This window comes from Physeter macrocephalus, chromosome 7 (assembly GCF_002837175.3).
Source record: "Physeter macrocephalus isolate SW-GA chromosome 7, ASM283717v5, whole genome shotgun sequence".
In the NCBI taxonomy this organism is placed as follows: Eukaryota; Metazoa; Chordata; class Mammalia; order Artiodactyla; family Physeteridae; genus Physeter; species Physeter macrocephalus.
In genome coordinates, this window is record NC_041220.1 from 112,853,814 (window position 1) to 112,867,260 (window position 13,447).

At 40.1% G+C, this 13,447-nt stretch overlaps 1 protein-coding gene across 6 annotated transcripts in view; it reads right to left on the bottom strand.

The window, feature by feature from the left end:
• Positions 1–13,447, bottom strand: part of PAPSS1 (3'-phosphoadenosine 5'-phosphosulfate synthase 1) — a 105,826-nt gene that overhangs the window by 88,708 nt on the left and 3,671 nt on the right. For 5 of the 6 annotated variants that reach the window (XM_024119348.3, XM_007100581.4, XM_007100584.4 and 2 more), the window contains one exon: positions 3,534–3,648. The exons of the other annotated variant lie outside the window; for it this stretch is intronic. In XM_024119348.3, coding sequence (XP_023975116.2) covers positions 3,534–3,645 — 112 coding nt within the window. In that variant the 5' untranslated portion in view covers positions 3,646–3,648. The remainder of the gene's footprint in view (positions 1–3,533; positions 3,649–13,447) is intronic. 6 annotated transcript variants of the gene reach the window in all.

The window sequence follows — 13,447 nt, forward strand, 5'->3', positions numbered from 1 at the left end:
GAGCCTGTGCTCCGCAATGGGAGAGGCCACAACAGTGAGAGGCCCACGTATCGAAAAAAAAAAAAAAAGGTTGTTTCACACCACTAGGTTTTGGGTAATTTGTTACATAGCAACAATGACTGAACAAAGAGATGGAGGTTGGGGAGACTAGGTTTTTCTGTTCTTTGTTATTGTTGTTTTTAACTACCAGTTGAACACTAAGTATCAGGGGAAAAAAAACTGAAAACATCAACTTCTTATACAACAAAGACAACCTAATCAACTATACTCCAATATAAAATAAAAATTTTAAAAAACACAAAGATAACCTAAACTACAATTAAAGTGTCTGTTTATACATACATGTGTACATGTACGTATTTTATGTATATATTTAATTTGAAACAAAGAACAGACACTGCTGAAAACTGAACTAATGACACAGAAAATTTCACTGAGATGATTATAGTGAACGTAGACAAAAAGGCTAGGAAATCAAAGTGGTTAGAGAAAATTAATAGATAATGCAAGACAGATAATCCAAAACTAAGATAAAGAAAACTGGTATACCAAAGAGAAACCAAATGTAGTAAATTGGATAGTGTCCTCCCCAAAATTCACATACACCTGGAACCTCAGAATGTGACCTTATTTGGAAACAGGGTCTCTGTGTATGTAATTAGTTAAATTAAAATGAGGTCACACAGGGCTATGGTGGGCACTAAATCCAGTGACTGAAATCTTTATAACAAGGCCATCTGAAGGCAAAAGCAGAGACTGGAGTGGTACCTCTACAAGCCAAGGAACGCTAAGGATTGCCAGCAGAACCAGACGCTAGGCGAGAGGCATGGAACAGATTCTTCCCCAGAGCTGACAGAAGGAACCATCCTTGATTTCAGGTTCCCAAACTCTGAGAGAATAAACTTCTGTTGTTTGAAGCCACTCGGTTTGTAGTGATTTGTTACAGTGCCCTGGGAAACTCATATACCAAATCAATGTAAAAATACAAAACCAGAAAGTATATCTGAAATAAGATGTAAGAAAAAACAGTGTTCCAAGAAAATGACATACAAACCACTCCATACCTGGACAGATCTGGTTAAGCTACTGAATTGCAAGAAAAAGAAAGAAATCATGACTTCCGTTTCCAACAATATCAAAAAAAAAAAGTGAAGGCTATAAATTTGACAACATAATTAACAACCTTGATCTGATGAACATATATAGAATATTGCCCACATCAGGGGAACACATTTTCTTTACAAATACACATTTATGAAACTGATTACATCCTACACTGTAAAGCAAGTACCAAAAAAATCTGATAAAGTATTTATAAGCATCATTAGTGGTAAAATAAATGGAATATACTATGTTTAAGAAAAGAAGTACCCAATATTCTAAAGATAAATTTCCTCCCAAATTGACCTTTAGATACAATGTAATCCCAAATCAAATCCCAACTGGATTTTGGTGGAATTAGTTAAACCTATTACAAAATTTATACAATACAAAGAGCCAAAAAAAAAAAAAAAAAGTCAAGACATTCCTAATGAAGAAGGTAAGAGGATTTACTCCACTAGATTTCAAGACTCTACAAATATACAGTAATTAAGACTGTGGCAATAATAGAGCAATAGACAAGTATACCAGTGGAATAAATCAGAGCTCCCAGAAACAAATCCACACATAAGTGGAAACCTGATCTATGACAGCTGGCACAGCAGATCAGAGAAAAAGGATACCCTCATCTTGGGACAACTGATTATCCATATGGAAAAAAAAGAAAATGGATCCGTCCCTCACACTACACACAAAAATCAACTGCAGAAGGAAAAGGGCCTAAACGAGAAAAGCAAAACTTCCGAAAGAAAATATACGAAAAGAAATAATTCTTCAGGCATGCAGATGAAAAAAGGAAAGCTCCTTAGAAGAAGAAAAAAAAATTGATTAGCCACAACATTTAATAGAAGAAATGTCTGCCTGTCTTTTACGACAACTTGGCTGGGTAAAATATATATTTGGTTCATACTTTCTTTGTCCTGGAATTCTTAAAACATTACTCCAACATAAAAACTCAGGGAATTCAGAATCCAATGGAAAGCCATCTTATAAAAACCACTGAACAAAAAAAATACAGACCATAAAAACTTGACTCAAAGAAAGAGCTCATGAGTGGGCATGCCGTAATAAAAGAACTGATGGGAAGGTGGTAAGGTTGAATCAATTTACTTACAGAACTCAAATACAAACACCTACGGAAATTTAAGATTTGGAACAGAATGTGTCACAAGCCTAGACAATATAAATGTAACAATTTAACATCAATCTAGACTTAAGAATGAGGAGATGGGAAGAACTCAAAAATGCTCTCTTCTTTCTTACAGAAACACACAGACCTATCTACAGTTGAAATTTTCAATTTATAAAAACAGAAAATGGGAATGCTGTTTTTTGGCAATCAGCAAAAGTTTTAAGGATGGGTAATATCCATGTTGACAAAGACATTGGAAAATGGACCTTCATCCACATTTGGAAAATAAATAGGTATAAATTTTAGTGGGTTGTATGGCTGTCGGCATAACTGATGCCAACTTGGCGCTTCTCTGTCATCAAGGCTTTGTAGTTAATAGATTGTTTAATGTTCATTAGGTCCAGGTGGCCTCTATGCTCTGTTAGTCCTCAAACAATGATGAAGACCTTCGCTAATATATTCCTGGTGCCCAGAAGATTAGTTACCCATTCATAAACCCTGACTTAGGAATACCCTTCCTGTTTCCAAGCACGTACCCCCGTACCCTAGGTTAACTATGAAATTGTCCCAGTGGCCCCTCAGCAGTGCAGAGTGCAGCTGTGAATGTTTCCAGATCACTGTTTGCCAGATCCCACCCTGTGAATAAGTTACCCTATAATATAAACTGATCCACTGATTATACGGAGCTGCCTGCCTTGCTTCTCAGTCTCAAGATTCCTTCTCAATTCAGTGGGCACTTTTCATTCCCTCTGTCTTCCAGCATGGGTAAAGTGGCAAGATGCTACAAAATTTCATTTAAAACTCCTAGAAGCGAAAAAAGATCCATCATTTTTAAAACCACCTCCAAAACCTGGATCAATTTACCCTCTCAAAGAGAGATTCTGGGAAAATCAACACAAGAATCAATCAGAAGCCAAAGCAAAAGAAGAATCATTAGAAACTGATTGTGTGAAATTCTTTACCACTCATTCTTTCTCTTCATATGGTCTACATTATTAGCACCTTGAAGGCAGAATCCAGGTCCTATTTGCATGCAGAATTTTATAGAATGTAAGGTAGTTATCAACTAGAAAGTAGTTTTAAGCTGCATTCTGATTTTTCCCCTTTAACAGCAATTTTGTAAAGAACGAAAGGAACCACCGAAAGAAAATATGTTATTATTAAGCAACTTGTGTCAGTTACATATTATGGCGCTCCAGATACAAGAACAGAGCTCAAAATGTAAGTATCCTTACTCCTGGCTCAAGGCTGTCTATACCACTGCTTTTGAAATAGACTGGCTTGTCTCTCCAGACCATACCTGTTAGCCAAACCGTGCAACCGCGAGAGCCACCTCTGGTCCCCACCACCTGACCTCTCTTGTTCCTGCTGACGTGGTGAGCTTGATAGGTGACATTAGTTGCCCTCTGCATCCCCTGGAAAAAAGAAAAAAAAAAAAGAATTCTGGTTTACCTGAGTCCCTTAAAAGGTAAACGTATATTCCTTGCAAACATACAGTAACTGCCCTATGTAACATGCCAAAAGCAAGGAAAAAGATTAAAACTAACGGCTTTTTCTTTCTTTAGAGTACCTGGCACGGTGTTCAGTTCTTTACATACACCAATTAATTAGTCTGCAAAGCCCCTCAAGGATACAGAAACTCCTACTACTGTGGTTTTCCAGATGAAGGTGTTAAACCTGAGAAAAGTTAAATAACTTGCCCCAGTTCCCCCAACTGGTAAGTGGCAGACTCCAGAGCCCAGTCTTCTCACTCATTCATTCGTTCAACCATTGTTTCCTGAGGCCCTACTAGTACACCAAGTGAACAAAACAGGGCCCCTACTCTCATTGAGCTCATTCCACTGGCAGGAGACAGACCAGCAACACTTCATTATTAAATCAGAGGTGACAAGAGCACTCTGAAAATAAAACAGGGTAAGAATGGAAAGAGAGATAGGGGATGAGTGTCTCTTTAGGCAGGATGATCAGGAAAAACCTCTGAGAAGGTGGCATCTGAGCAGATTCCTGAATGAAGTGTGGAAGGGATGTCTACAGGTATCATGAAATGCATGATGAAAAAAATGGAACGTAATTGTTGTTCTCTCAAATTTTCTTCTCCTTAAACAAAAAGGGCATAAAATTACATAGGTCTCAAAGGATCTTAATAGACGTTTCTCCAAAGAAAAAAATACAAATGGTGAATAAGCACATTAAAAGATGCTCGACATCATTAGCCATCCAAGAAATGCAAATCAAAACGAGATACCACTGCACATTCACTCGATGGCTATAATCAAAGAGACAGGAAATAATAAGTGCTAGTGAGGATATGGAGAAATTAGAATCCTCATATGTTTGCTGATGGGAGTGTACAGTCACTTTGGAACACAGAAGTTCTACAAAACATTAATTATAATTATCATATGTCCAAATGATTCCCACTCCTAGATTTATGCTCACAAGAAATGAAAACATGTCCACACAAGACCTGTACACATATGTTCTAGCAGCATGATTCATAAAAGCCAAAAGGTGAAAACAACTCATTTGTCCATCAATTAATAATAAGATAAACAAAACTGTTTAATTGTATGGTATATACATACAGTGGAATATTATTTGGTAATAAAAAGGAATGAAGTACTAATACAACCTACAATACAGACAAACCTCAAAAACATTATGCTAAGTGAAAGATGCCAGTCACAAAGACCACATATTGCATAATTCCATTTATATGAACCATCCAGAATAGGAAAATCTAAAGAGATAGAAAGCAGATTAGTGGTTACCTCAGGCTGGGATGTTGGGAGAGGAATGTGGAGTGACTTCTAATGGATATGGGGTTCTTTTCTGGGGTAATTAAAATGCTCTGAAATTAACTGTGGTGATGGTTGCACAACTGTGTAAATATAATCAAAACTACCAAATTGTACATTTTAAGTGGGTAAATTGAATGGTAGGCAAATTATCTCAATAAAGCTGCTTTCTAAAATTAAAAAAAAGAATCACATAGCCTCTATTTTCTCCTCCTATGGAGCAAAAACATAATTTAGATTCTTTTCAACAAGTTATGCCTTTATAAAATAGGTGTCAGCATTCTTTTAATAGGGTGTTTGTATTTGATACTGCGTATAGCTCTTATTTTTTTTAAGACAGTTTTATTCACCATTCACTCAAAGATATCTACTGAAGGCACACTACATGCTTGACATTCTTCTAGGTGCTGATGAAAGAGAAGTGCACAATACCAATAAAATCACTGGCCTCGGGGCTTCCCTGGTGGCGCAGTGGTTGCGCGTCCGCCTGCCGATGCAGGGGAACCGGGTTCGCGGCCCGGTCCGGGAAGATCCCACATGCCGCGGAGCGGCTGGGCCCGTGAGCCATGGCCGCTGGGCCTGCGCGTCCGGAGCCTGTGCTCCGCAACGGGAGAGGCCACAGCAGAGGGAGGCCCGCTTACCACAAAAAAAAAAAAAAAAAAAAAAAAAATCACTGGCCTCCTGGGGCTTCTCTAGTCTTCCCTCCCAGGGCAGCGGTTCTCAAAGCGTGGTCCCTAACCAGCGGCTTTGGCATCTCCTGGGAACTGCTAGAAATGCAAATTATCAGGACCTGCCCCAAGCGGACTAAGTCAGAAACTCTGGGGTGAGGCCTGACAATCTGCATTTTAAAGCCTCCAAGTGACTTGGATGCCAGTTCAAGTTTGAGAACCACTGGACTAACAGGAAAAATAGAGGCGAGAAAAGAAAACACCAAGATAAATAAGGAAATTATGTAAGTTAGAAATGAGTATCAAAGAGGGGGAAAGGGCTTCCCTGGTGGCGCAGCGGTTTGAGAGTCCGCCTGCCGATGCAGGGGACACGGGTTCGTGCCCCGGTCCGGGAAGATCCCATATGCCGCGGAGCAGCTGGGCCCGTGAGCCAGGACCGCTGAGCCTGCGCGTCCGGAGCCTGTGCTCCGCAACGGGAGAGGCCACGACAGTGAGAGGCCCGCGTACCGCAAAAAAAAAAAAAAAAAAAAGAGGGGGAAAAAGTAAATAGAGCAAAAAAAGTGAAGAAATATCATAGGAGGTATGATATTTAGACAGGGTGGCCAGGGAAGGCTTCAGCAAAAAGAGGATATTTAAGATCTCTGATGACCTCTGAGGGAAGCACCTTCCAGACAGGGAACAGCAAGTGCAAAGAAATGTGAAAAAGTAACTGGGGAAATCCAGAATGATTGCTGGTCAGTCCAAACAAGCCGTCTGGAGGCAACGGTCATACATCTAAAACAAGAGCAGTGGCCATGATCATGTTTTCTGCAGCCACGTGAGTGGTCACACTGATTCACCCTTGGCCCAGAGGTCTTCAAAATGGGGAACAAACACCCTCACAGGTACAAGAACACGGACTTTGTCAAGGGACCATTTCCATCCAGATCTTCAACTTCCAGATGTGTTCTTTTCTAAAACTGGTTGGCCTGAGAAGGTGCCTGAGGTTCAGGATCTCTTTCCCCCTCTCCCTGCACAATTCCCCTAGTGTACAGGAGAAAGCATCTCTGCCCATCTGCATCTTACTCTCACTCACTGCCCTGAGGGTGTCCTTGGGAGCCAAAGGGACAATTTGACAATTCTTTTAATAGGCCCACCACAAAAGCTGCACCCCTCCCCCACTAACCATCTCATTAGCAGATGTATCCATAGTTCCAATAATCACGAAGAATTCTACTATGGGTCTCCCAAACCATTTCATTTCAATTAAACTGATGAAGCAAACATAACTTTCCAGCTCTGCATTTCCAGGATTTTAAACAAAACCCAGGGTGTCTGACCCAGACATCTGCGTCTCCCGGGAAGCAGCGGCCCCTCTTTCCTGAGGTATCCAGTTTTAGCTCCCAGGCACGCAGCCTGGGAGGAGAGGAGACAGGAGCTGGGTCTGCTGGAAGGGGACAGGACTGTGATAGGGGGACAAGGAGGGTGCTATACACATTAGCTGCCTACACTTGCAGAACCTGTTTGACTTCGTCATTTTGTTTCTGGATTTTTTTTCCAAGTTACTTTGTTTTGGGGCAAGAAGAAACACGTATTTAATGAGTTTTAATTCATTTTGGCACCATAAAATATCTTCTGCTTTTCTTTTTAAATTGAGTAGAATGTATAAAAACTGAGAAGCTACAAAATGCTGAGGCTGTGGTTGAGAGAAAATATAGGATAAGAGATTGTTTTAATCACTAGAAAAGTACGCTCCCTCCGGGCTTCTTGGCCCGCTACATTAAAAAAAATTCTGGCAGTCAATATGGCAGTCTGGGTACAACGAGGCTGACTGTTTATGTATGTTTGATATTTTCCATATTAAAACACAAACTTAAAAAAAGATTTGCCACAATCTCCTACCTCCCGGTTTTTCAGAATAAATCAAAGAGCACTTTTTAAAACTATTAGAATTGCAAGGTGGTGGGTGTATGCCTGAATTTTACTAAAAATCTAAAGGTCACATCCATATGTAATCTTCTAGTTCCCCTTCCCCTCTCTTTTCCTTTTCCACCCACTCTAGCCAAAGCCTTCCTATAATCCCGCCAGGAAAACATGACATTAGTGTGTGCATCAGTGAGTTATTTCCTTCCAACTCTCCATTCCTGTTCTCAGAGTCTTCAATGCCCTAGTTTCTATTCACAGAACAATGAAATCAGGCTTATTCTTTTCTAAGAGTCTGGGTGGTTTACAGTAATATTTGGCTTGTTGTACATACACCCAAGGCAGTCCCTGTAACATTTACTGCCCATAGGATTCGTCTGTTATTTATGGACCGTTTTATACGGTGTCTTTTTGTATATAATTTTTACTTCCTTGGGAGAATAGGTCAAGCACTATGAGTTATAGTTCTTTGTGTTTTTCACAACACCCAACCTCTTTTCTTGTGCCTACTCGGTGCTCAGCAAAAGTTACATATAAGGCGTTTATTTTAAAGCGTAATTTGTGTTCTCTGTATAACTTGCAAATGAAATGACGATTGACATTCAGAAGTCTTAAGAATAGCGGAACTGGGACAATTCATTTCAAAAGAATTCCTTCTCTTTCTACGATTGGGACTAAATGACTACCAGTCCTGTTACTAGGCTAACGTCAGGTGGCCTCTCATATTTGTGGTGTACATTTCCTACACATTCTACAAACTGCTGTCCTCAACACCCACACGAGTGGCCCTGTGCCCATTTTTGACCCACCTTAACTTCCACATGGGCTGTTTTGTTATTTTATCCACTTCCCTATGGGACAAATTAACTTCTCCTATGATGCTACTTAGAGAATTTCATGGTTTGTGAGTTTACGATGATTTTATGAAGAACTCTGAATTTTTCAGTGAAATTTGTAAAGGCACAGAAAATATACCAAATATCAAGCATAATTCTGGACTTCAACATCTATCACTCACCCCACCACCCATCTTAAACTGACGGCCAAACAGTATATTCTTCCAAAGAGAATCCCTGAAATGGTAACACGGATGTGTCTTTTATATCCCAAGACATACTGTGAGTAAACTGGAGAGATGGTAGAGTACCATGTGGATAAAATTGAAAAGAATACAATGAGAAGAAAGCTTTAGCTCACAGAGTTATTGATAACTGAAGTTAATCTTTTGAACGTTAACTTTAACAAGCCAAAGACAAACAGCAAAAGTGAGGCTCACACATTCCTGGAGGTTAAGAAAACAACTTGAAAAGGCTACACTTAAAACCTTGCTGCTACAAAGCATGGGGCACAGCCAACACTGGCAATGACCTGGTTGCTTCTCAGAAGGTGAATCTCAGGCCGTACCCCAGATCTCCTGAATCAGAGCTAAGATACTGGCATGCCTATTCGATCACCGACTGTCATGCATACACTCCGCATATACATTATGGCTCTCCAACTATTCTGTTTTAAAGATTAAAGAACACTTAAATATTTACTTAATGGATATTTTAAACTGTCAATACTTTTAATGGAAGGGGCCCTGAATGACCTCCAGTTGGGAAGTCCAGCCATAAGAGATTCCTAGAAGTCAGAAATGAACCTGAGCCTACCTGTTCATTCATCATTTGTTGATGGATCCCTCCTAGATACGGGGAGTAAAAACGGATCAAAAACAGTTCAGGGAAGGAGACAAACAATAGAGAAAGACACCTTTACACTATGACAGGCCCCTGCCTCCCACTATGGTGACAGCAGGGCTTTCCCTACATACATGATGGGGATGTGTCCTCTACAAGTGGCTGTGTTTCTGTGTACTTTACTGTACAATACTGTATAGAGTACAGTAATACAGTATCTTTATTTCAAGCCCATAAGATGTCTGGAAGCAAGCGTAAAAGCAGCAGTGATGTAGCCAGTACTGTACTGTACTTTTCAAGGTACTGTACTGTAAGATTAAAAATGTTTTATTCTTTGTGTTTGTTTTTTATTATTTTTGTGAAAAGTATTATATACCTATGACAGTACGGTACCATATAGCCGACTGTGTTAGTTGAGTACCTAGGCTAACTTTGTTGGACTTACGAACAAATTGGACTTATAAATGCGCTCTCGGAACGGAACTCGTTCATATGTAGGAGACTTACTGTACATGAATGTTCACAGCAGCATTATTCATAGCAACTGAAGAGTAGAAACAACTCAAACGTTCATCAACTAATGAAAGGATAAGCAAAATGTGATACATCCATAAAACATAATATTATTCAATCATATAAAGGAATGAAGTATTGATACATGCTACAACATGGATGAACCTTGAAAACATTATTCTAAGTCAAAGAAGTTAGACACTAAAGGCCATATATTATATCATTACATTTATAGGAAAGTCTAGAATAGGGAAATCCAGAGACAAAATGTAGTTTATTGGTTGGCAGGTGCTAGAGAGGGGGAAAGAGGAAGAATAGGGAATGACTGCTAATGGGTACAGGGTTTCTTTTTGGGGTGATGAAAATGTTAAAAGTAGATATTGGTGATGGTTATAAAACTGTAAATATACTAAAAACACAATGAACTGAACACTTAAACATATGAGAGATAAAGACAGAGGGAAGGGATGCAACCATCAAAGAAACTACTGAGAAGAAAAAGAACAATGGCTGCAGTCACCTAACTGGATTTCTATATGTACTGTCCAATATTTCCACTGTTTACTCAGCTAAAACTTACTTGGTAGAGAACTGTGCCCTTAGGAAAGGATATTTCACGGAAATAATTACCACTTAGGTAAATACCAAAAAAAAAACAACAAGCAAAAACAAAAAACAAACCAGTCTCTTCATTTGAACTAATTACTTAGTAATTCACTTTCAAAACAATTCAGGGTTGGATTTTACTGTTTTGTTGTTGGTATGCTATGGGTAATAGATCCATCTCAGAGCAAAAGATGGTAACATCCTAGCTGGTGGAGGAGAAAATGCTAGTATCGGATTTTATTTTAAATTACTAGTTTTGCATTTCAGAGTTACCTAATTTATTTCCCCTTTTTCTTACTCAAAGCAAAGAATAGAACAGGGTTTCTCAACCTCAGCATTAATGACTTTTGGGCCTCGGCATTAACGATAATGCTTTGCTGTGGGGACTGTCCTGTGCACTGCTGGATTTGTAGCAGCATCCCTGGCCTCTACCCAACAGATGTCAGAAGCAAACCCCCCCCCCTCCACACACACACACAAATATAACAACCAAAAATGTCTCCAGATATTTTCCAAACACACCCCTGGGGGCAGTAAATTTTTACCTGGTTGAAAATCACTGGAGAAGAAAACTACTCCTCAAAGGTCAATGTAATAGAGCCAAGTTGGGGAAGCTTATTTCATATTTCAACTTTAGAGAAGCCACTATGCTAAAGGGGAGGCTAACTGACAGCTGGGTACCCTGCCGGAGCCAGGACTACAGAATTGCCCAAAACCGTGATTCCAAAGTTGCTACCATCTCTCGAAATTTCCTTCCCCAGGGAAGAAAGTAAGAACAAATACACGAGTACAGAAATACACACATAAGTAGGAAAAAATGTCAGCAGCCATCCCAAAGTAACGATCTAGACCTGTCCAGTATAACTTTCTGAGATGATGAAAATGTTCTATACTGCACAGTCCAATACAGTGGCCACGAGCTTCCTATGGAAATGTAGCAATTGAAACACGGAACGTTTCATCTTATTTTAACTAAATTTAAGTTGCCACAGGTGGCTAGTGGCTACCAGATTGGACAATGCGGATCTAGACCCTGCTGTCATTCTTCCCGTTCTTGTTGTCAGTCAACACGGAGTACATTCTTGGTAGAAGTCCAGTTCTCCTTCTCCTTTAGGCAACTTTTCCAGCAGTATCTCCCTAGCTTCCAGGGAAGGAAACTCAGTAGCTGCCCCTGCACACAGCCAGGCCAATGCTCTGAAGGAGGAATATATGGCTTTCCATATGCTGTGTGTTCCATCTCTGCAGGCTTGTTTCATTTCTGGACCACCTCGGTCTTCCCCCAAATCCAGAACGGGCTGCTGGCCTTCTATGAAAGGCATCGAACAGTATGAGGGACAAATTGTTCAGAAAAGGTAGAATTGATAAAAGGGAAAAATATCTCATTCATTTATTTGCTTTTCAATTATCCCTCTCCCAGGTAGAATGTAATATCCACGAGAGCGGACCCTTTGCTGTCTTTTTACCACTGCATCCCCAGCACCTGGAACACAGGCACACACAAAGCAGGTGTTAAATATTTGATGAATTAATAAATAAGAACACCTTAAACCGTGCTCATGTGCCAGCACTAGAGTGCTTTAAATGTACTAAATAATTGGAACCTCATTATAACCCTATGAGATATGCCCTATTAGCTCCACTACAAGCTATGTTTCATTATCCACATTATTACATGCGAAGACAGTGAGGCACAGAGGAGTTAGGCAACATGCCCAAGATCACACAGGTAGTAAGTGACAAAACTATAATTTTAATTCTACCACATATGGAGCTTATTCTCTTACTTAAGTTGTGCTAAGTTACTAGTAAGTTATCTAAGACTTTTAATAACAGAAGTACCCAAGCCTACTCAGCACCCTAACCCTTATCCCCATCCTGTTATACAAGGAGAAGCTCCGTGTAGATGCAAAACCTCTATAACGAAATATGATTACATGATACACGATAATAGCAGAGTACAACATAACACAGAGGTGCACAAAGAATTCAGCCTATGCGCAACAGTGTGTGGACACAGGAGGCTGCAGTTTCGGTACTGGAGCCCGAGGCTCTGAAGACTTCCACAAGTGATAAAGGTCAACAGGCATCAGGGCAGAAGGAAAGGCTTGTGTAAAACCCTGAGGACGTAAGGTACAGAAGGAGAGTTGGTGCCGGAGATACGGAGCTATGGGAATTGGGGGCGTGGAGGAGAGAGGGGAACGGAACGGCAAACCAGAATGAGATCGTCGTACGTGCTTCCAAACGGCAATGCTAGATCTCAGACTACTCTGCGGGTAGTAGGGTCCAGCTCCACTATAAAGTGGGTCCAAGCAAGGGATTTGGCCCAACATGAGTCTACAAAATAGGTGAGTGACACCTGGGTCTGAACTGAGGGCCAGCTAACACACAGTTTGAAATGTTTTATGGAAGGCAGATGAAAACCGGTCCCAATAGAGAAAGGTTCAATCAGATGTTAAATGATACTCATTACACCTGATGCTCGTCAGGCTGAGATAAGAGGAGGCTAAAGGGGCATGTTCATTCTCGATTTTCTTTACTATTCTTGTAGGTACATGGAGACACCTCCCTTCTCTCTAGTATATTCTCTAACTCGAATTTAACCATCAAATCTTTATTTTCGACCTTAACCTAACTCAATCCCTATAGTTGTGCTGTCCACAGGTCCCGACTGAGTTTTTAAAATGTGGTTAGTAAATGTAAAATAGATAGCTAGTGGGAAGCAGCCGCATAGCACAGGGAGATCAGCTGGGTGCTTTGCGACCACCTAGAGGGGTGGGATAGAAAGGGAGGGAGGGAGGGAGGGAGACGCAAGAGGGAGGGGACATGGGGATGTATGTATACATACAGCTGATTCACTCTGTTATACAGCAGAAACACAACATTGTAAAGCAATTATACTCCAATAAAGTTAATTAAAAATAAATAAATAAAATGTGGTTAGTCCGAAGTGAGATGTGTGCTAAGTTAAAACACATACTTATGTATATTTTTTAATAATTTTATATTGATTATGTTAGTATTGAACTCATTTTTATATTGAGATGACAG